Source organism: Cricetulus griseus (assembly GCF_003668045.3).
Source record: "Cricetulus griseus strain 17A/GY chromosome 1 unlocalized genomic scaffold, alternate assembly CriGri-PICRH-1.0 chr1_1, whole genome shotgun sequence".
NCBI classification, from domain to species: Eukaryota; Metazoa; Chordata; class Mammalia; order Rodentia; family Cricetidae; genus Cricetulus; species Cricetulus griseus.
The window spans coordinates 142,041,673-142,066,490 of record NW_023276807.1 but is presented as its reverse complement, the minus strand read 5'-3'; the positions used below and the strand labels follow the sequence as shown (position 1 = coordinate 142,066,490).

At 44.0% G+C, this 24,818-nt stretch overlaps 1 protein-coding gene and 2 pseudogenes across 2 annotated transcripts in view; 1 reads left to right on the top strand and 2 right to left on the bottom strand.

Annotated features, from left to right (window-relative positions):
• The window catches only part of Kit (KIT proto-oncogene, receptor tyrosine kinase), a 78,187-nt gene extending 75,782 nt beyond the window's left edge, over positions 1–2,405 (bottom strand). For both annotated transcript variants that reach the window (XM_027390910.2, XM_027390911.2), the window contains exon 1: positions 2,255–2,405. In XM_027390910.2, coding sequence (XP_027246711.1) covers positions 2,255–2,321 — 67 coding nt within the window. In that variant the 5' untranslated portion in view covers positions 2,322–2,405. The remainder of the gene's footprint in view (positions 1–2,254) is intronic.
• A 10,657-nt stretch (positions 2,406–13,062) lies between these two features.
• LOC100752263 lies at positions 13,063–13,281 on the bottom strand (annotated as a pseudogene).
• Positions 13,282–14,253: 972 nt separating this feature from the next.
• On the top strand, positions 14,254–14,354 carry LOC113831114 (annotated as a pseudogene).
• Positions 14,355–24,818: the final 10,464 nt, after the last annotated feature.

Below are 24,818 nucleotides of genomic sequence, written 5' to 3'. Positions count from 1 at the left end.
GCAGGAAAGGGGGGAAGATCTGATTCACTGTTTCAGGACCATCCTGTTGAGCTGTAAAAGCTGCAAATGCCCAGGAAGAAGGAGGGGTTACTACAGAGCAGGCACTTGCTAGCCCTCCAAAGAGATCACAACGTAAACAAACACAAAACTGCTTCCTGCTAAGCCAGAACAGTACACACACACACACACACACACACACACACACACACACACACACACACGGAAAACTGAAGGCACCAACCCCTCCTAATTTAAATGACCCGCCCAAGGGCACATAACCAAGGAGGCTGTAGGTATGAAAAGGGGACCTGAAACTGGTGGGGCAGAACAAGGGTTTGTCATTAGGACACACTGCCTGCCAGGCAACAGACCTTCAGATTCTCTTTGCCAAAGTTATTGGTCAGAGCACACTAATCAGGAGGAAGATACAAACCATTGGTACGTTTCAGGTTTTAAGGGGGAACTATGATCTTCCTGGTGTTCCATCTTGGTCTAAAGCAGGACAAGGTGGAAAACACAAAGATCGCTGGGGTCATTTTCAGCTAAGCAGTCAAATACGCCTAGGAATCTGGACACTCATTTGCGTTCCCTGGTGACCCCTCCTCTGGGGCAGGGGTCTAGATGTAAACACACACACATACACACAACACACACACACACACACACACACACACACACACACACACACACACCACACACACACACACACACACACACACACACACACACACACACACACACACACACACACACACACACACACACACACACACACACACCACGCACACACAGAGCCCTCCCGGGCCTTTCAAAAGCATCGGGAGAGTGAGATCTGGGAAACATAGCCAGCAGCGGGCTCCAAACAGGTCAGACAGCGCTGCTGGCCTTTGGACGCTTCATTCCAGAGCGCAGATTCTCTCTAGCCTATAGCATCAAGGTAACCTTAAAGGGTTTCTGGGTTTTGTTTTGAAAACGACCTGGAAAAGACCAAAGATTCATGACCAGAGCCAGGCGACCCGCACAGGCAGCCCACCAGCGACACCTGGCAAAAAGGGGCAGGGCTAAGGAGCTCCAGGAGACTACACATCCTCCACCTTGAGACCCAAGTTCCCGTGCAGAGGTACCATGGTTTTCGTAACAGCTTGAAGAAACAAATGGGATTTGCAGGAAGTTCACCTCTTCTGCCCCATCCCACCCCATGAGGCCAGAGAATGGTTATCATGTGAGAGGGGGAGTCTAGATCTCGGGATTCCCAAAGAAAACGGCCACCTGCGACTACAAGTCTCATACACTGAGACCAGGGGTTTCCAAAGCTAGGGCGGGCTGCCTGGTCCCTCATACTGTGCGCACGAGGCGGCAAGGAACAGCTGCGTCCCCGCACGAGGTCCCTCCTTCCCAGGAGCTGGCGGCTAACGTAGGCTGCAGCAGCTCCCCGGCGCGTGGCAGCAATGTACACCGTGCGGCTGCAGAGAGGGGCGAGCCTTTAGCACGAGATTTACAAAAGGAAAAAGTCTGCAACCTAGCGGCTGCTCGCCACACGCCTGGCTCAAGTTGTCCCCGTAGCCGCCACATACAGGCTCGCGGGGTCCCGCCCCAGAGCCGCGCGCCGCGTGTCCCCCGTGCAAAAAAAAAATAGGGGGAGGGGGTACAAGCACGCCCGAGATTCGTCTCCGCGGGTAGCGCTGCGCACGACTAGAGCGACTGCGGTTGGGTCCCCAGCACTGTACACAAAGACCGCCCGCGGTGGGGAAGCAGCGGCCGCAGAGCAAAAAAAAGAAAAAGGCTCTCCAACTTTGCCCGGCGCGCGTCCGGGGACCCGCGGGCTCATCCTCGCGGGCGCAGGTCACCCACACGCAACTTTTAACAAAAGGAAGCCGCGGCCGCGCCTCGCACGGGAAGAGGACGTTCTCGGTGCGAAGCCCCAGGCCGCCAGCCACTGCCACCCGTGCTCAGTCCGCACAAAAGCATCGCCAAACTAGCCCGCAGCCTGCAGCCCCGCGGTCCCGACTCCCGGAAGACTCTCGGCTCCGGGTCTCCACCGCCCGCCGCTGCCGGCTCCTGGCGCAGGTGAGCGAGGCGGACCAACAGAGTCCCGCGGCCGCCCGCCACCTTCGCACTGGCTGTAACACACAGGCAGTGGAAAAGCCAACAGCCACCACTCTGGACGCACCCCGCCTGGTGACACCCCTCCCAGACCCAGGATTGTGCCCACGGGGTGGAGGGTGCAATCCTCTAGTCGGCCGCGCTCTCCCACCTGTCTGGCCACGGAGCAGGACAAACAGGACGCAGAGCAAATCCCAGGCGCCGCGAGCGCCTCTCATCGCGGTGGCTGCGCTAGTTTCTGAGCTCCTCTCTCTGCTACAGCTCTCGCCCAAGTGCACCAAGCGCGGCAAAGCCGAGCCCCCAGAGCCACTAGCGGCGCGCGACAGCCCCTCCTCCAGCCCTCCCCCAGTGCGCGGCCACGCCCCTCCCTCCTCCCTCCCGGGTCGCGCTCCCTCTCGCTGCCTGGTGCCCGGGACTCTCGGGATATGCTGATCCCGGGGGCGCTGTGTCCTCTGAGACCTCGAGCACCCACAGGCCATCCATCCCGGATCCTCTTCCTCCCGTCATTCTTCCTCCATCGGTGGTCCTCCTGCCCCAGGCGGCTTCCTGGCCACGCAGGTGCTGCCCGCGCTTTGTGAAGCCTGGCGCCACGCGCGCTTTAGGCACAGGCCAGCCACCTGACAGGTGCTCCCTAGACAATAAAGGACAACCACAGGGGTTACCCCACCCCCCTGCACACTTCGGCGGGCAGTGGAAGTGCTACGAAACGAGATTGCTGGGCGAAAGGATTAAGAAATTCGGCCCCCAACGTTGTTCTCCGGTCCTGCTAGTAGAGGGGGACCAATTGTGGCGCCCCACACCACGGCGCAAGGCTGAGCCCACGTTTAAGTAATTTTTCTTGCTCAGTTTCTCCACCTGCTGCGAGACCTGTAAGAACACAGCTGATTCTATTGGCCAGTGTGGACCTCCGCCCAACCAAGCTCCTGCTGAGACTTGTGGAAACTGGGCCAGTGGAGTGTAGAGAGGCTCCTTGTGAAGTAGTTAGCTTTGGAAACACGGTTTTTAAAGCCTATTCGAGTTTGGGTGCCTTTTCGCTTGTGGATTTTTTTTAGTCTATCCCCACCCCGCCCCCGCCTCACACACACACACGCACACGCACACGCACACGCACACACACACACCCTACCTCTCTCCTGCTCTGGCCAGCCTTAGGAGCAACATAAAAGTAAAACAATTATCTTTTCTTGTAAAGACTTTTTTTTTTTAAATGTGTATGACTGTTTTGCCAACATGTATGTCTGCACACCAGGCAGGTCAGAAGAAAGCAACAGATCCCCTGAAACTGGAGTTACAAATGGTTGTGAATCACCTTGTGGGTGCTGGGAGCCCAACTGCTCTGAACCCTTCTTGTTCTTAACCAGTGACCCATCTCTCCAGCTCCTAAAGTAATTCTGTTAAGAGATCTACTTAGAAGCATTTTATGGTCACTGTGGCTATACAATCCCCCAGTATAGGGTTTTTATAGTTCTGTATTCCATTATCCAGACTTACTATTAACTTTGAGAAGTAGGGAGAATAAACGTTTATTATTTTAGCTCTTAAAGTGACCCAAGATTACACACCTAATAGTGGGGAGACAGAGTTTGAAGCCTCATGGGTATTGTGTTTTCCCTTTATATTCTCTTACTTTTATAATTTTATGTGTATGTCAGAGAACAAATTTTGAGAGTGTGTTCTCTCTTTCCACTGTGTAGATCCTGGGAGTTAAACTCAAGTCAACTAGCTTGGTGGCAAGTGCTCTGAGTGGTCTTATTGTCATTCTGATTAATAGATAAAACACCCCTACATAGCACTTAAGATGGTAAAATAGGGCAGACACACACCCACAAACATGTAATTGATTGGTCAATAGACAGATAGGTATATAGATGAGAGAGAGAGAGAGAATATATAAACGTATTTTTTTTAAGGATGGAAAATAAGCTGGGTGGTGGTGGCACTCGCTTTTAGTCCCAACACTGGGAAGGCAGAGGCAGGCAGATCTCTGTAAGTTTGAGGCCAGCCTGGTCTACGGAGCAAGTTTCAGGACAACCTTCAAAGCTACAGACAAATCCTGTCTTGAAAAACAAAACAAAAGAAAAGATTGAAGAATAAAAGAGAGATAGCATCAGGAAAAATAACAATTTAAATGCACATGGCCTCTTTGAGTATCATCAAGAATGATGCATCCCTTCCCAGATCTCTGACTACATTTAATATTGAAGCTATCCTTTTGGATATTGACAGGACCTATGCTGGCTTAAAAAAATATGCTTTTAAAGCTATTCACTTAAAACTTATCAGTACTAGAGGATGATCGAATGACCCAGGTATATAACTGTCACTCCTGAAACCATTTTATTTTTCCCTTCACTCAAAGCTGTTTCTGAAGTGCCTGCTGGGCAGCAAGGAAGAGCTAGTCACTGTTAGTAGATATGGCCTTATTCTCACAATCCTTAGGGTCCAAGGTGGGAGCCCATGCCCAATGTCCTAATGGATAGTTCAGGCCATATATTTGCAAAGAGGCATCAAGCTACAATTTATTCTTAGGAAGGCATAGGTAAGCGATACCACTCAAAAAAAAAATCCTAAATTTCTGGGATCTTGATTTATTTCTAAAACCCATCTTTTGTTAAGGGGGAAAAAGTCACTATGAGTTAAAATATCAACATTATGTCTGACAGAGAAAAATTACAATTTTCTTCTTCAATCAACTGACATTAGAGAGGATAACATCTTCAGAAGTGTGGTGAAAAGAAAACATATTGCAATTTAATTCTAGACAAGAAATTTCTATCAGGAAAAAATAAAAGCAGAATGGAGAATTATACAATTCTGAATTGTCGTTCAAATTTATCACTCAGCAAACATTATTGAATGCCCAGGACTTGCCCGTAGGCACCAAGACCTATACACAAATTAATAAGACAAAATCCCTGCCTATAGGAATTCACAGTGCACAATGGAAAACAGCCTCTCAAATAAGAAACAATAATATCTGAAAACAGCACTCATGTTGAGCCAGTACACTCCAACAAGGCCATATTGGCTGCCTGGTAGAATATTGAGATCTTACTGTACTGATTCTTTTAAAGCCATCCCCCAAACACATCCTAAGTGCCCCCCTATTCCAATCCACTCCTGAGACACCTCACATCTCCTTAGATCCAGCAATTACAGGTTGAATGCTGAGCACAGCAGAGAGCCTACAGTACCTGTGCTTTTAGGGTTGTTAGCTATTTTCAATAGTACCCCCTGCCTGCTTTGTACTGCAAGAAGACATGTGTAAGGTGCTATTAGAGCAGGGCTATGGGAATGAACCATGTTATAGATGAGCACTGTCCAACTGAACATTTTCAAAGGTGTAACTGTTTTATTGCTCAGACCGGATAGATGGGTCAGTTTATACTGTATTTTGTGATAGCCCTAGATGCTATCACAATTGTGTTTTATATATTTTACTGTCTTTGTCATTATTTTAGTGAGGGACTATTGACTGCAGCTTGGGGGAATTCATTTCAACCTGACTTAAACAAGCAAACAAAGAAACAGAATTTATTGGTGCTTAGACCTAAAAGGCTCAGTTCTAAACTAACTTTCACAATGCAGTTGAGGATGGCTTTGAACTGATCCGTCTGCCGCTGCCTCACAAGTGCTAAGATTACAGGCATGGCATGTTCCATGCCCAGCTTTTTGCTTTTAATAGTTCTGATTCTAAAAGTACACATTTATTGTAGACGATTCAGGAAATACCAACAATCAGAAAGAACAAACTGAAAATCAATCAAAGTGTCAACATCAAACAGTTCATTTTAATGTTTCCCCCTAACATTTTCTCTGAACATGTGTGTGTTTTCCTTTGTATAATTTAAGATCTTACTACATTTGTTAATTTTTCAATCCATGTTTCTCATAAGTGATATGAATGTTGTTCCATATCACATAGGACTCTATGAAACATAACCTACAATGACAGGACAATGTACAATTATATGGCTGTACTGCAATTCTGGATACTCAATTATTTCTATATTTTTTAAAATAAATTTTATTTTGTGCATATGGATGTATTGCCTGTTTCTATGTCTGTGTATTACTTGTGTGCCTAGAGCAGGTGGAGGCCAGAGGAAGATCTCCTGGAACTGAAGTTACAGACCTTTGTGAACTGCCATGTGTGTGCTGGGAATGAACCATCAGTCCTCTGGAAGAACAGCCAGTGCTTTTAATCGCTGAGATTGCCAGTGTTTTTTAACTGCCATGAATTACTTGCTGATGAATATTCTGGTAAAGTTTGCCTGCCTCTGAGTATTTTCATAGGATGAGTCCTAGAAATGAAGCGTTATGCTAACAGAAAGTTTTGGGGAATCCATTTGTGGTCACCAGCTGATACCAGGGGAATCGGGATACTTTCTAGGAGTCCTTAGTTTCATTGGCAAAATAATTTAAGAAGAGACTCAGAGGGGAGTTTGAGGATACTTTTATTAGGGTTTAAAAGAATCCCTCCACTCCCACCCACTTGGGAGGAAAGCTGTAAATCTTGGCAGCTGTCAAAGAGACAAGGACAGAAAAGGGACAAGGACGGAAAGAGTTAAGTCAGCTTGGGATCAGGCATGTAGCAGTAAGGTAGGAAGTGGGGCTGGAGAAAAAAAGTGAAGCCTGAAGTTTTAGGAGAAGTGTTCATAGAACAAAGGTAGAACTAAGAAAAGAAAAAAGCCAAACAAACAAACAAGCAAACAAACAAAAAACAATGTTTTTCTGGCCGACTTCTGAAGCTACATGTTTGTAACCCTACATGGACTGAGATGGGGGTGAGAATTCTGGGAAGAAAATGTACATTATCTCACTAAAGGGATAATTATTCCCCAATCTCTTTAGCATGGGTCAAGGAGAATCCACCTTCCTAGGGGTGATCCTACCTTCTTGGAGATGGTCCTGTCTTCTTGGAGATGGTCCTGCCTTCCTAAGGGCAGTTTTACCTTTCTGTGTGGTGGCCCCTTAGCCAGGGCATTGACCATGCCCAATTGGAATGCCAGGTCTCTACTCAGGCCAGACAGTTCATCTTCAAGACCAGAACTTTTCCCCAAGGGATCTTGCTGCTATGCCAATTACACCAACAGTATAAACCTTTCCAACCTCGTTACTTAATAGTCCTTGCTTTGTTGATTGTCATCTGAAAGTCTTCTGTCCATGATGTTAAAGACATGCATTTATGACCCTCACTGTGAGACACCCTGTTAACAAAACACCTCATGCTTTGTGAGGTAGTCTCTGCTGCAGCTTCCACTCGGTGTGACTTTTGTCTGTCAGATGTACTGTGTACATGGAAAACAAATTTAGAGGAAACACAAATGCCCACCTCGTGAAACTGCCAATGGAAGGAAAGAACCACGTGGGAGTGACAAGAACTTATAATGACTCACTGAATGCCAAAGGAGCACCTATATCAGACATGCAGTAGTCTCAAGAGACTTCCTCAAAGAGGTGGCCATTCAATTCTGCAGACCAGGAAGACCACAAGGGGTAAAGAAATGACAGAGACTGACTAGGCCAACAGTGCGAAGCAAAGGGCTTGACACAGCCTGTGGAATGTGAAGAACAAGAAGGACAGCACAAGTAGGGAAATGGGCCTGCAGGTGAGACTCTGGACCACACATAGACAAGAGTCTTTATAAGGCAAGAAATAGGACCTCCTCCTGTGGATGACAGTCACTGAAGGACTCTAAAGTGGCCAAATGGGTTAAGATTTTGTAAAGGGAGTGAGGAAGCTCAGGGAAGGATGAGTTAGATGATGTCAAATGCAGTAGGAAGATACAGTGAGAAGCATAGTGCAGCCAGCCAGACATGCAGGCTTGGGCCTCAGCACGGGAGCAGCCACACAAAAACAGCTGCAGCCTGGATCTGGTTGGGAGTGCATGACAAGGAAAGCAGAGGGCAGATGTTGTCTCCTTAGGGAGTTACCCACATGGAAAGGACAGGCATATTAAATGAAAATTACAGGAAGCCATTGTTTTGGACCAGACTCAAAGGAAAGACAAGACTGAAAAATCAAAATGGAGTCACTCATGCTAAAATCCAACACTACCAGACTGAAGCTAGCTGTTTGGGTGACCCTTAGGGAAAGCGTAGAGAGGTGACCATGTAAGTTCCATATGGGTCACTTCAGCCATGATAACAAAGTACCCTCTACTCCCATCATACAAAGTTATCCTGAAGCAACCCACCACCCTCCATGTTTCCTACCATTCTGACTTCCTGTCCTTGCAAGAACAGCAACACTGGAATGACAAACTTGATTTTTATTTTTAACTTTCTTCAGTCTTTTTCTGTCTAGAAAACAAAACCATGCCTTAGCTCTTCAGAACACTTACTTGACTTTTATGGACCTCTATGTTGCCCCATTCTAGCATCAAAAGTAAAGCCAATGAAAACCTCTATACTCTCACATTTAATTCCCAGCCAAAAATGAAAATAAAAATAGGGACAGCAAGATGCCTGAGCAAGCAAAACATTTCCACAGAAGCATGACAGAAACCATGGAATAAAGCTGGAAGAAGTGCTCTGCATCTGGGTTCCCAGGGCTCCTAAAGTGAGACAAAAGATGGAGACAGGAGGGTCCTCCAAAGTTCATGAACCAGCTGGCCTGGTAAGCAAACCACAGTGGAAACAAAGAGACCTTGCCTCAATAATGGAGAAAGAGAGAACGGACTCCCTAAAGTTGTCCTCTGACTTCCATGTGAGCACCATGGCTTTTACATGCCTGCATATAATCAACCCCCCGTCTCTCTTTCTCTCTCTCTCTCTCTCTCTCTCTCTCTCTCTCTCTCTCTCTCTCTCTCTCTCTCACACACACACACACACACACACACACACACACACACACATACCATACAGTCTTACACATCCACGCACTCTAAAAAGAATTGTTTTTTTTGTTTTGTTTTGTTTTGTTTTTGTTTTTTTTGTTGTTGTTTTTTGGTTTTTCAAGCAGGGTTTCTCTGTGGCTTTGGAGGCTGTCCTGGAACTAGCTCTTGTAAATCAGGCTAGTCTCAAACTCACAGAGATCTGCCTGCCTCCACTTCCTGAGTGCTGGGATTAAAGGAGTGCTCCACCACCACCAGACCTAATAAGCCAGGCAATGGTAGTGCATGCCTTTAATCCTAGGACTTGTGAGGCAGAGGCAGGAAAATCTGAGTTTAAGGGCAGCCTAGTCTACCAAGTGAGTTCCAGAATAGCCAGGGCTACACAGAGAAACCCTGTCTGAAAAAAACAAAAAAACAAAAACAAAACAAAACAAAAACAAAAACAAACAAACAAAAAAGCCCTGGCAGGCCTGGAACTGGAACTTCCTATGTAGACTATACTAGCCTCAACCTCACAGAGATCTGCCTGTCTCTGCTCCCCTAGTGCTGGGATTAAAGGTGCATACCATCAAATCCCACTTACTGCTCAAACAGGTTCTTTTGGTTTTGTCTATTTAGTTTAAAAAGCTAGGCCTAGTAGTATAAGCCTATGATCCCAGCTCCTTAGGAAGCTGAGTCAGGAAGACCACAAAGGCTGGTCTGTGTTACAGCCTGAAAAATTTAGTGAAATTCTGTCTTATATATTTTTTAAAAGTAATAATGAGGCTGGGGACTTATTCAGTGGTAGAGCTCTTGTCTGCTGTGTGTATGGGCCTGGGTTTGATCCAGAGCACTGGAGAAAAGTAAATAAACAACAGCAGGCCCTCTTATCTAAATCCTGTTGTATCCTGCAGAGAGGAGACACATTCAGAGTTCATAAATCCCCTTATGGTTGGGACATCGCTGAAGTCATACATTTTTCTTTGGCTTGTATGAAAATTATCTGTAACCTTGTCATAGTCTCTCCACTAAATAACATGTCTTTGAGGAAACTGCACTGTAATTCAACTGTGGGTCTCACAAGAAGGCTTACTCAAACAAAGCCAGTGCACCTAATAGACACTGCGTGTTTGCAAAACTGAATTACTGACAATGCATCTTAGTGCATTTTCTATGACTTTCAAAAATTTCATCAAGGTTTGCTTTGTATCCAAAAGATCCATTGTCATCACCATCATTATTTTGATAAATGTATGCAATCTAAATCTATGTTAATTGCACAATAAATATCATAACCTTTTCATTATTTTGTACAAATTCTCCTTCTCATCCAATAAAGAAGTCATGCTGCTGCTACAGGAGTTAGAAACATTTTAATTCTGCAAGTCTGAATGATTGAGTAAATACAAGAAGTAAATACGTATTTAACTAAGAAAGAGTACAGATCAACCAGGCTTCCTGATTAGTGGGAGACAGAGAGGCACAGATGTCTGCAGACTTTGAGCAGTTCCTAAAACTTGCAAGTGAACAACTCGCACTAGGGTCTACCTCTAATTCTTAATCGGTAGACACTACTTCTACCAAGGAAAAGACTGGCTACCGTAGCATAGCATAGACCATTCCCAGATGCAGGAACTCTGCTCATGGCTTGTCTCCAGGCTTCGAGGTTAAAGTGACTGGGGGTGGAGTTATTTATGGCCCTGGGGAAGAGAGGCAAGAGAATGATGATAAATGGGGGAAAGATGAATAAACTTTGTGCTCTTTAAAAACAAGTCTGATTTGCATTGGCTGTGGGTGGGGTGGTTGCATAATTTATCATCCATCCTGGGACATTTCTGGGGGTGTTCCCCCTGTCCTGAATAAAGCAACCTCTTACAGTAATGCTTTCCATTACTATAAGAACTGTTTATCTATTCTCTTTTATCTTGAGACAGGATCTTACTACGTAGTCTTAAACTCACTTTCCAGTCCAGGCTGGTTTACAACTCAAGATCCCCCTGCCTCAGCCTCCTGAGTATTGGCATTGCAGGCAGTTACAACACCCTGGAGTTGCCCGAACAGGCTCACTGCTTCTGACCTCTACCTGGAGGAGTCTGTAAGGAGGGAGAGTACTCCAAAAACTCCACCCGGCCTTTCAAGAGACACCAATAGAATTGATTTGTACAAGAAAAGCAATTTCAGAACCTGAGAGATGGCTCAGCGGCCAAAGGCATTTGGCCCCAAAACCTGGCAACCTGAGTTTGATCTTTGGGACTTGTGTAAAGGTGAGAGGAGAGAACCAACTCCAGAAAATTGTCCTCTGAAAGAAAAGAAGAATAAGAAGCTCAAGGTCATTCTTTGCTAACAAGTTCAAGGCCATCTGGGAAACACATGAAACCATGTTCAAAAGGAAATGAAAAAAGGGGAGAAGGGGATTCCTAGCAAAGCACAGTGTAAGAGGTCTGTAATCCCAGCACTAGGGAGGCTGAGATAGTGTCACTGAGGAAATCAGGGTTCCCTCTTGGGTTCTTAGACTCATTAATAAAAGAATTTAAGGACAAATTCCAGTGGAAAGTCGAGAACAATCTTATTGGAGCTTAGAAACAAGAAACACCTCAGAATAAGCAAGCTGTAACTTTGTTCCAGGTGATCTGATACCCTCATACAGACATACCTGCAGGAAAACACCAATGTATAAAGGAGAAGGAAGGAAAAAAAAAGTTATGGCCCACTTACAAAGCAGTGTGCCTGTGGCCCTAAGGGAATTCTGGAAAGGAAAAGAACATTGTCTCATTTAACAGGCTAACTTAACATTCCTCCCATCTCTTTAGCTTGACTTGAGATGAATACTCCTTCCTAGGGATGGCCCTGCTTTCCTGAGGGACGGTTCTTTAGGCAGATCATTGACCTGCCCAACTAGAATACTGGGTCACCACCCAGGCCAGAGTTCATTCTTGAGACCAAAAGGAAGCAGTTTTCCCTTATTGGGCCCTTATTTCTACTGTCAGCAGGAGAATTGTTGGATGTTCAAAGACAGCCTGGGATACATAGGAAATACCAGGCTGGACTTCATAGGAAAACTGTTTGCAAAAAATGACAAGAAAAAATCAATTCCTAGTTCAAATCATCATTATTGTAATAATAACTTAGAGTAATGGTTATTCTTTCTGACATAATCACCAGAGAGGCTCACCTATTGCAATTACCCACAGGACCTGTTATGGATATAACCCTGTTGAAGTTTGCCGAGTATTTAAGAAGTTCCATGTGTGGATCCAACCACCTGTACTACAAGAGTTCTCCTTCAAACAGCCCTTTCAGGCAGCCCTTTCAGGCAGGTCTGTTAGTAGCCCTGTGGTCAACAAGGAAAAGAAGACACTCATTCACAAGTCACCTGCTTAGGAATTGACTGAGCAGTCTTAGGACCCCAACAACATAAACAGCCTCTAGATGGGCTGCCAGGCTCTACACCATGTTGCATTATGGTTTTGTTTCCAGCTTCATACATAACTGCTTAGAACCAGAGGGTTTAGAACCAGAACCACTTTGAAGCACCCCCCCCATATCCCCCACAGTATCAAACACTGGAGGAAAGAAGTTTCATATTCTCTTACTACAAAACAACTATTTTTTAAAAATCTGTGACAAATGAAACAATTTGAACCTTGAAATCATGTTTGATGGTTTTGAACAAAATTGTAAATTATTTGTTTGTTTCAAAACCTGGTCTCACTGTGTAGCTATGGCTATCCTGAAACTCACTATCTAGAACAGGCTGGCCTCAAACTCACAGAGATCCATCCATCTGCCTCTGCCTCCCACTGCAGAGATAGAAAAGGCATAGGCCACCCCAGTTCTTTATATTTATTTTTAGTTTTAGATTATAATTTCATGTATTTGAGTGTTTTGCCTGAATCTATGTCTGAATACCACATGTGTACCCAATGCCCCAGTAGGTCAGAAGAAGGTATCAGAGCCTTGAAATTACAGATGGCTATGACCCCCAATGTGTGTCCTGGGAATCGAACCCAGGTCCTCTCCAAGAGCAGCAAGTGCTCTTAACAACCATCTCTCTCTCTTTCCTCCAAAACTTTTGTTGCTGCTGTCTTTTTTTTCTCCCTCTTGCTTTTATTTATGACAAATATTCCCCCATGTCTTCTGGTCAAAAGGTCTTTGAGACAATTCCATCAGCCTTAAGCCAGTCGGAGAATATAATCATCTGACTCGCCCATCCTGCGAATGGCCCCGCAGATAGCATAGGTTTTAAACTGACCACATTTATCTGGATAGATGCGTGGTCCTTGGCGCCAATGACGCGGTTGCTCGTGGAGCATTTCCGCGGCACATACAAGTCCACGAAATCGCCGGAGTCATTCTACATGTAGAGACCATGCCTGTTCTCTAGGTCAGCGAAGCACAGAAAGGCTGTTGTTGCTGTTATTAAGGTGTTGCCTAATGAACAAAATCATCATAAGGGAGAAAGGGTTGATGTTGGCTTGCAGTTTGAAGTTGCGGTCCATCGTAGACCAGATGTCAGGGCAGAAGGCCTCGAGGATGTTGGTCACGCTGCATCAGAAGTCAAAAAGCACAGAGAGATGCAGGCTGGTGCTTTCTCCCTTTTATTCACTCCTGGACCCCAGCCCACATCAGTTAAATCTTCCTGGAAACACCCTCAAATACCTGCCCAGGGATTTGTCTCCTAGGTTATTTTAAAGCCTGTCAGATTTAAGGTCAAGATTAGTTGTCTTGGTATGATAATAGTATGGTACTCACATTAAAACCAGAGCCCTTCCAGTTTAAAGATGTATACTGTGTTTATGACAAAGTGTTTTGATGCCCGAGAAACACTTCAAAATTTTCGAGTGGGAGGAGGTGTAGAAAGGGAGGAATGTGGATGAAACAAGATTAGCTGAGTGGCTATTAAAGCTGCATGGGAGGCAGGGGGCGGGGGGGGGGGGGGGTGGGGGTGGGGGCGCTGTGATGTTTACCTTTATCCAAAATAAATGGGCTTGGGATCTTTTTAAATTGTGGGTTTTGGACCAACTGAAGAAAACCATGGAAACAACCAGATGTGGGCTGCTGAATCTATGCTTGACACTCAACCCCCCTGGATGCTCTAGGTCTCAAGAATCATCCTACCTAAAAATGAGAAGTTTGCCCTTGGCACTCTCTGAGGTTCCCATCCAGGTCTAAAATTTTAGTAGTCCTCATCTAGGGGGAAATAGTTAAAGGGAAGACACCAACCAACACTGCACTGGCCTGCTCTGTCTTAAGAGGAATTTAGGTTTATCCATATAGGAAAGAGAGAAGGGAAGGAAGCAAGGGAGGGAGGGAGGAAATGAAATGACCCTGCTTGCTTCAAAAGCATATATATTACAATTGGAACAACACAGGGAAAATTAGCACGGTCTCTGAGCAAGCATGGCATGAAAATTTATTATGGTCCATATTTTTAAAGTATCTCTCTCATGTCTGTACTTAGTAGCCTCCGTAACAGATCATATGAACCAGTCATTAAAATAAAATAAACCCATTTATCTGCTAAAAAAAGAAAAAAATATGATAGAATTGAAACTAGAAAAACAATTAATTTATATCCTTCATGACACACCTATCTGCCTACACTGTGTACTTCCTCGTCGTCTAATCTTATCCTTTTTTGGTCTCTTCCCTAAATGCTACAGTATACCTATGCTTTCATATTGTTTATATATAAACATGTGTATGTCATAGGGGAAAACTCACATATGAAAAGAATATGTTTTTCTTCTTCTGAGTTTCTGGGTAATCTCACATTTTAAATCTACCCATTTTGCTGCAGACTTCATCTTTCTGTACAGCTGAATAATACCCCGTTTTATATATGTACTGTTTTCATGATCCATTTATCTGTTGATAGACATCCAGGCTAGTTGCATTTCCTTGCTGTCATAAATAGGACAGCAATAAGCCTGGATGTGCAAATATCTCCACGGTCAGATATGGAGTTCTCTGGATATATACCCAGGAGTAAAGTAAAATAGATGTTTCATTAGTGGGTCCCTCCCTCCCTCCTCCCTCCCTCCCTCCCTCCTTCCCTCCCTCCCTCCCTCCTTCTTACTTTCCTTCTGTCTATGTTGGATAACTCTATAAAAATGTAATTGATAGTGAAAATGTAAACCCTAGGAAAGCTCCATTGCTTCAGAATGGTCATTCTAACTGCACTCAAGTTCACTGAGATGCATAGAGTTTGGGATTGGGCAAGTGTGTGTTTTCTGTGTGGTGTTTTTACTTGTGAGTTCATCAGAAGAAAGTGATTTTTTAAACTAGGCGGTGGTGGTACACACATTTAATCCCAGAACTCAGGAGGCAGAGGCAGGTAGATCTCTGTGAATTCGAGGACAGCCTGGTCACAGCTAGTTCCAGGACACTCACACAGGGAATCCCTGTTTGAAAAACAAAAACAAAAGAAAGGAAGGAAGTGATTTTTAAAAAAGAAGAGCTGTGGAAACCACACCTCTCTCTGTCTATCCCTTTTCATACTAAGACCACTGCCTTTCATTTCTTTGCTCTGAAAGCAACATAACTTTAGGTCCTTATTTAACCTCCCTACTACCTCTCAGTTTTCTCCCCTGTAAAATGGGGTGAGAACAGGGCATTAATCGCCTCCTAAGGCTATGATGGCAATCACATGAGTAAAATAATTCATACCAAGTGCAGACAGCTAGCTGCTTCCAGCATATACTAACCACCTGGTCGATGGCAGACACATCTTTTCCTAACTCCATTTAATAGCTATGAAAACTAATTGTGGCTCAGTGAAGATAAGTGGTTTACCCAAAGTCTATCCGTTTTAATAAACAGATATGCAGGCAAGTTTCTGACTGTAAATCCAGCTTCGTTTCCACTCCAATTGTCCTCTTGGGCATTGTTATGGAAAGCAGTAAAGGGTGACAGATTAAGCTAGGCAGTGACCTAGGAGGATCTGGTAGCACCAGAGTCCAACAACACCAAAAAATAAGTTAATGTTTGTTATTAACACAAAAACTTAGTCTGCATCGCAGACTGCAGCCCCAGGGTTTGTGGAGCCAGCCTGCCTTTCTCCCAGACAGCCTGGAGCCCTGCACAGAGCTGTTGGAGAGCACTGGGTGACTGGGAGGTAAATTACACCAGCCCACAAGAGCCAGCCCAGCTCAGGGAAGGGGACTAGGGTGTTCTTTTGTTTGCTTGCTGCCGAGAAGCTTTGTAACTGAGCACAGTGGCTCCTAGGAGCAATCTCTACCTTCTGAATATACTGACCTCAGGAGACCAGGCACTGTTTTTGTTTGTTTGTTTGTTTTTCTTTTTTAAAACGTAGCTGGAGGTGAGCAATTTAGTCCCTATCTCTCCTCTGTGGCCTTCATCCATCCTCTCAAGGTTCATTTTATTAGTATGTTTAGAGATTGTTTGTGCCTGGTGAGTAGGGATGATATGTTTGTCTTCATGAAGACCAAGCACGAGTTGTGAAAAGCAAAAAGGAGTTCACATGAGTATGTGGAGGGGTGTTTAAATGGGCTCAGATGTTAAGCAGGGTGCTACAGAACTGTAGATGAGTCTGCAGGCTTTGGCTAGGGATGGGAAGAACCCCAGTGTGCTACATGGTCATTGAAAGGACATGCACCAAACCATCATTGTTCCTCTTTGGTTGAGAGGGTGAAAGCAGGGAATGGAGAGCCGTTAGGGAAGTTCATTTCTAGTGTGCACCTTGCCTTGAATTGACTATGTAAATTATCAGGCTAGACTTCAGCACTCCATCCTCCTGCCTTAGCCTTCCAAGGGCTAGGTTTACAGGTGTTCATTCCCAAGGTCACCTTTCATTTAATGTCTAAATGCAGGGAACTGTTTTAGCTGGGGTTTCTGCTGCTATGATAAGCACCATAATCATAAGCAACTTGGGAAGGAAAAAGTTTGTTTTACCTCAAAGATTATACAACATTATAGTCAATCTTGGAGCAAAGTCAGGACAGGAACTCAAGGCAGAACCTGGAGGCAGACCTGAAGCAGAGGCCATAAAGGAACACTGCTTACTATGGCTTGCTTCCTTTCCTTTCCTTTCCTTTCCTTTCCTTTCCTTTCCTTTCCTTTCCTTTCCTTTCCTTTCCTTTCCTTTCCTTTCCTTTCCTTTTCTCTCTCCCTTCCTTCCTTTCTTTTCTTTTCGTTTTTTGAGACAAAGTTTCTCTGTGTAGCTTTGGGGACTGTCCTGGAACTCACTTTGTAGACCAGGCTGGCCTCAAATTCACAAAGATCCACTTGCCTCTGCCTCCTGAGTGCTGGGATTAAAGGTGTGCTCTACCAGCGCCTGGCTCAACCTGCTTTCTAATACCACCCTGAGCTACGCCTCGCCTCTAACGGTGGCAGCACCCACAGTGAACTGGGCCCTCCCACATTAGTCATTAATCAAGAAAATGTCCCCACAGACTTGCCTACAGGCCAATCTGATGGAGGCAATTCCTCAGCTGATATTCCTTCTTCCCAGGCAAGTCTGGGTTTTCGTCAAGTTAACACAAAAACCAACCATCACAAAAATATTGCTGAGCCCTGAAGACAGGATTAGGGGCTCCTAGGATCTGTTTGGATGGATTTGTCTCTGGCTCATTTGGTATCCCAATCTCCTGCCTTCCCCCACTACCAGCAACAGGAGATTAAGCTCTGTTCTGCATTGTGATTCTGCACTGTGACCTCCTTTCTGTCACATGGTCATTACAATAGAAGCTCATCACTATCTGTTAAATGAAAGAAAGCTTGCATGAGTGGGGGAGGGCCTGGCTCTTCTTCATAATATATGCTCTGGTTAGAGCCATGACCCGGCAGAGTTTTACAGATGTACTCATGGAACGGTTCAAGGGCAGCGAGCTGAAAGCAAACCAGAAACTTCTTTGTGTTTTGTTCCAAGCCCACTAACACTTGGACATGTATTAAATGTTAATAAGCAGCTATCTGGGTCAGTGGGTTAAGTAATAACTGTGGAGGAAGGTGAGAGGTGAAGAAATACACGGAAATTACATTCGAGGACGCCTTGGCTCACCAGAGCGAAACTTGGATAATAGCGTGCCAGTGATTTAACCAGGCTGTCTTTCTCCCTTCCTCACACAGCAAGCTCGGTACAGGGACAGCATTCCCCTTACTCAGGCAGCAACAGGGCCTAGTAAAATTTGGGAAATATTGAGCAGCATCCAAAAGGTTGCTGACAGGGTCACTGTCTTCTCACAAAAGAAGGAAAGAAAATCACTGTGTTTAGAGAAAGTGTTCGGGAGCTGATTACACTTTTCAGGCCATTCTTTCTCTCCCTCTTGTATTTGACCATTTTTTTTTTTTTGCACATTCTTATGAAGTCCAACAAAAGGAACAAAGGTTTTTGTGAGTACAAAATTGCTGTGCCTGAAAGCAGTCCCAGTGATGATGATGATGATGATAGTAACAGCTGATCTTTTTTGAGCACTTATTATGCACCAGATCATTTGCTTTTTTTTTTTTTTTTTTTTTTTTTTTTTTTTTTGGTTTGGTTATTTGAGACAGGGTTTCTCTGTATAGCCCTGGCTGTCCTGGAACTTAGTCTGTAGATCAGGCTAGCCTTGAACTCACAGAGATGGGCCTGCCTCTGCTTCCTGAGTGCTGGGATTTAAAGGCATGTGCCACTACTGCCTGGCTCACTGGATCAATTCTTAAAGTCAGAGGTTTGGTAGTGGGGTGATTTTGTTCATTGGGGACATTTGCCAAATATATCTGGGGCATTTTAAACTGTCAGGACTAGAAGTGAGGGGGACTGAGAACTGACACAGGCACTGAGTGGGTGAGTCAGTGACAGAGCTCAACTTTCCCCAAAGCACAGGACAGCTGCCTATTGCAAAGAATTGTCTGGCCCTGCGAACACCATCAGTTTCAAAGGTGACGAAGCCTGCGGTTGGCTAATTGCCCCACTCTCACACACACACACATGTACACAGGCATTGGAGATTATTGCTTTCATTTGCACATATGGAAACTGAGGCATACGGTCAATAACTTGCTCTGAAGCTCATAGCAGCAAAGTAGTTACCAGTCTAAAGCTGTCTGCCTGACTCCAGAGTCATTACCCTCGGCATGGACTATGAGTGGTCACAAGCAGCTGACCTCTGACCAAGCCTCTGCTTTCCAAATTAAACAACAGACCTATGTACAAGCATTCCTCATATCCTCCAAAGTTGCTTTCTAGATGATTTCAACTCTACCTTCTTTTGCTCAAAATACATTTTTCCACCCCTGTGAAAAATAAATAATTAGAAATTAGACTTTAAAATGAAAATGTCAACTCTGTGTCACCTTTCCCAACTAAAACATCCTGACACTGGATTATTTTTATTAAGGTAATACTGATCTATAATTAGGAATAGTAATATTTAATAAAAATATTCATAAAGGAGTTTGTGAATAGTTCTCCAAAATAATAAGAGCATTAGCAAGATGATGAAATATCAAGTTCAGGCTTTCCTTTGCTGTAGGTGTTTTGTGGCAAGCTGAGCATTGCCCATGGGTCCAGCACATTCACTCAATAACTGTAGCTCTTTCCCATGCCCCCTTGTCTCTAAGCCCTCACAATTCAAAATGTCCCAAGACATTGCCAGATTCTATTGCTTTTTCTCTAGCTGTGCATACTGGTAGCAGAATGTGTCCTATATCCCTGGTCAGCTGTCACAGGAATTGGACATTTCAGGGATGTCTTTACTATATCAGTGTACTAACCCCAGACCCAGCAAAAAGATACTCTCTTTTCCCTTCAAAGGCCCCAAGGGACAGTCATTGGTAGACATTGCACAAAAAATTGCCTGTTTTCCATCAGGCTAAAATAGGTTCCATACATAATGAATCAACGTGAGCAGTATGGAGACTATAAGGATGTGAACACACTCTGTCATTATCTCGGTGAGCCATCCTTCATTTACTTCCCCATAGCCTGTCATAATTGTATTTCTTAGTACTACATTTTCCTTAATAGTTTTCATTCTGCACTGGGGAGACAGAGGCAGGTGTATCTCTGTGAGTTTAAAGCCAGCCTGGTCCACACAGCAGTTTCCAGGACAGTCAGGGTGACATAGTAAGACCTTGTCTCAAACTTAAATTTTTTTAAAAAAAAAAAGGAAGAAAGAAAAAAAAAGTACTTTCTATCCCATGTGTATCAAGTCATCCTTAAACAAATGAGGTTAGTTTTTTGTTTTGTTTTGTTTGGAGGGGTTTATTTATTTATTTATTTAGTTAGTTTGGTTTTTCAAGACAGGGTTTCTCTGTGGCTTTGGAGGCTGTCCTGGAACTAGCTCTTGTAGACCAGGCTGGTCTTGAACTCACAGAGATCTGCCTGCCTCTGCCTCTTGAGTGCTGGGGTTAAAGGCATGTGCCACTAACACCTGGCCTATGATTAGTTTTTAATTTGTGGTTGAACAATAACAATGAAGTATATTAGAGTAAAATAATGCATTTCTTTTTCTTCTCTCCATTTTTGTTTTGTTTTTCAAGACAGGGTTTCTCTGTATAACAGCTTTGGCTGTCCTGGAACTCACTCTGTAGACCAGCCTGGCCTCAAACTCACAGAGATCCATCTGTTTCCATCTCCCAAGCTCTAGAATTAAAGGCACATCACCACTGGCTCTTCTCTCTTTGAGACAGGGTCAGTGCAACCCAGGGGTGATGGGGAAGGTCCTTCTGTGTATGTGTATCTTATTGGTTGTTGAATAAAGCACTGTTTGGCCAATGAGGCAGAAAGATAGGTGGGACTAGGAGTCCAGGAGGATTCTGGGAAATGTAGTAAAAAGAAGTCTTGTGATCCAGGCAGGAAGTGACATGGCAGGCAGACTCAGAATATAAGCAGGGACAAGCAGGAAATCACTCTCTTCCTCTTCCTCCTGCTTTCTTCTCTGGAGCCACCATGTGAGCCCAACAAGAGAGGACGCATGCTGCCAACATCCTCGATCAGATAAATCTTTACAAAATATATAGATTAATAATTATGGTTGATTCTTAAGACAGAGATAGCAGATAAGAAATCCTAGTCATTGGACAGCAGCATTGTACATAATATAAGTCTCTGAGTGTTATTGGGCACTCACGTGGCGTTGGGGATCAGGCAGCTTGGCGGAAAAATTTATCATTACACAGGGGTCCTTGAACTTTTTATGTAGCTGAGAATGACCTTGAACACCTTTTTCTTTTCTTGTTTTTTGAGACAAGGTCTCACTAGCCCTGGCTGGCCTGAAAGTCACAGCCATCCATCTGTCTCTGCCTCCCAGATTATAAGATTAAAGACTTGAGTCATAATGCCCCAGCATACTTTAGACCTTTTGTTGTTGTTTTATTGAGACAGAGTTTCTCTGTGTAGCTCTAGCTATCCTGGAACTCACTCTGTAGACCAGGCTGGCCTGGGACTCACAGAGATCCACCTGCCTCCAGAGTGATGGTATTAAAGGCTTTACCACTGCCTGGCATTTATTTATTTATTTATTTATTTATTTATTTATTTATTTATTTATTTTAGACTTCTTATCTACCTCCATTTACCTCCTATGGAGGAGAGGCAAGTGTACCCCAACTGAGCTATGCCCCAACCTTATAAATTCTACTGGAAAATAATAATAGTTTGAAGATTAGGATTAGAGCAGAGAGGCTAAGCATTACCTAGCATGACCTAGGCCCCAAGCTCAATCCATGTGCTCACAGTTGATACCCGCCCACCACACACACACAGAATATCTACATCTTCAATTAAAGGAGAAAGAAAAATCAGTTTACTGGGTGGTATATTTTCCAAGCCTACCCAGAAGCTAATATTCAAGAATGCTATTAAACAAAACTTAAATTAACTAATATTTTTCATTTTGTAAGATCAAAGATAAAGAGAACCCCAGGTTATAAATCTCAAAATAAGTTCCTTGTCCCAATATTCCACACCTCTCTGGTGAATTCTGGACACTGTGGTGACAGCTGTCTGACTAAAATAAAAATGTGATAATTCTGATGCCTTGAACAGTTCACTCTTATCTAAAGATAATATCTGACTGCCTTGGGGCCCTTGGCACTTGGGACCATTCTGATTTGGCTGTGGCATAGCTTTCTAGCCTCATTTCTTGCCAATTCTTGCTCCTTTTGCTTTCCTCTCATCTCCCATGAAGTTTAAACTCCAGCCCAACAGACCTGGATCATGTGTTGCTGATTGCCAAATTCTTTTGCATGAATATTCTTTACTATTTCACTCCTCAACTAAACCAACTTTCCAGGCTTAATCACAATATAATCACATATATAATGTTACACAGCACATTGTTTATCTTTCAACAATAGATTGCTTTAAAACATCCAGATGTGGCCCAGGAGATGGCCCAGTGGGTAAACGTGCTAATGCATCTAGGCTGACCACCTGAGTTTGACTCTTCGCACCTACATAAACAGCTGGACAAATGATGCACATCTGTAATCACAGCTGGTCTACAGAGAGATTCAAAATGGAGGGATAACCATTTGGAAGTTTATGGACCACTTAGGCTGGAGTATGTAACACAGCAGAAGAGACAAGAGAGACCTTGCCTCAGCATGGAAGTGAGAACATTCCATCCAGAAAGCTGTCTTCTGACTTCACACACATGTGGTGTGCTTACACACACACACACACACACACACACACACACACACACACACACACACACTTTGTTAAGATAAGTCTTTACACCATCCAGCCGAGCCCTGCCGCCACGTGGGCGCTTTCCCACCAGCCCACACAAGTTCTGCCTGCCACCCTGTTAAGGTCCCAAGTAACACACAGAGATTCAAATTAGATTCAAATGCTGTTTGGCCAATGACTAGGAGTTCTCATCTGCTAGCTCAGTCTTAATTATCATAAATCTATATATTTATATATTTTATAAGACTTATCTTATCAGATGCCAACAGATGCATCCTGTCTTCTCGTGCAAACATGGTGACTCTGCCTTTCTCCTACCTTTCCCCGAATCATCTTTGACTCCCCATCCCACTGATCTTGTTTTCCCATTGGCCAACAGTACTTTATTTATCAACCAATAAGACAATCATATACACAGAAGGACCTCCCCGATAAACAGTCTTAGGATTTCTATTGCAATGAAGAGACACTATGACCATGGCAACATTTATAAAAGAAAACATTTCCCTGCTGAGTAGTACTCCATTGTGTAAATGTACCACATTTGCTCTATCCATTCTTCAGTTGAGGGGCATCTAGGTTGTTTCCAGGTTCTAGCTATTACAAATAATGCTGCTGTGAACATAGTCGAACAGATGTCCTTGTAGGAATGTGCTTCTTTTGGGTATATGCCTAAGAGTGGGATTGCTGGATCTTGTGGTAGACTAATTCCCATTTTCCTGAGGAATCGCCGTTCAGATTTCTAAAGTGGCTGTATGAGTTGGCACTCCCGCCAGCAGGGAAGGAGTATTCCCCCTTCTCCACAACCTCTCCAGCATAAACTGTCATTGGTGTTTTTGGTTTTAGCCATTCTGACAGGTGTAAGATGGTATCTCAGAGTTGAGAAACTGTGTAGATCAGGTTAGTCTGTGGACATATCTAAGAGAGATTATCTTAACTATTATTTAGTATAAAATGGTCCAAGCCATTGTGGGCACCACCGTCCTATGGCAGGTGGTCCTGATTCATATATGAAGGCTCACTAGGCATGAGCCATTGAGCAAGTCATTGAACACCATCCCTCTACATTTCCTGTCTCCATGTTCCTGCCTAGATTTCCTACCGTCGCTTCTTCAACGATGGACTGTGGCCTGGAAGTTTAAGCCAAATAAACCCTTTCTTCCCCAAGTTGCTTTAGTTCACAGTGTTTTATCACAGAATGGAACTAGAACTATCCCTCTGATAGCTGTGAGGCTAGATTCATTCACAAATAGCTTTCTCAGTTCTAGGGCATCCAGAACTCAAATCCCTCATCCCTAACCACCCCACCCCAAGGCTTATGATGCTCTTGAAAAATTCCCTATTTTTTGTTTTACCTGAAAAGCCACTTATTTTCATAACCCTAGCCACACAATAATTCCTATATTGGTACAAAGATATTGGACTTGGTGCTATATAATTTTCATTATAACCTGCACAAACCTGGGAATTTAGTCATGTTGTTACTCTTGCTGGAACTGCAGGTAACATGTTGTACAAACACTCATGATGACCCAGTATTGTATTAGGGATGTGTAAACATTGAGCTTTTGGTGCTTTGGGTCCTTTCTGAGGAAGCAGGCACCATACCTTATCTGTCTACTCCAGCAGAACTGGCTTTCCTGATCAAAGATTAAGCAGGGACTGAAGCCACAGAGGATGCTCAGCTGGTACCAGCTTGTTTAAAAAGATCTTAGCCCTCTACACAACCCAGAGAACCAAGAAATGCTAGCCCTGCAAATGACCCTGGAACAAGAGTCAACAGCTTCAACTTCAGACACCAAGCACAAAACATAGTTGGATGAGCAGCCTTACAGGTATTTCAATATAAGAACCCCATTCATGGTCCTCTTTAAAAGAGTGAATGCTGATTTACCCAAGTAACAGTCACTGGCAAGAGTGGCAGGCCAAGTGTTGGTGAGAATTTACAACTTTCTGAGAGAAGATGAAACATCTGGATTTTCAAAAGTGAAAATACCTCTATTTTGAACATAATTGTAATTCACATTCAAACATCATACAAATCCATGTAAAATCAATTGGCATGTTGGATGGGGCCTGGAGTCAGCAGTTTGTAATCCTTGTATGGGCTGTTTTATTTGTCTCACGAAACACAATGATGAAATTGATTTCACTCAGCCAGTTACAAGAAGATACTTGGAGCTCAATTCTTCTGATTCCCTCTTAAGACCACACACCCTGGATTAGATGATCGGAATAGAAGGACCAAATAACCTGGA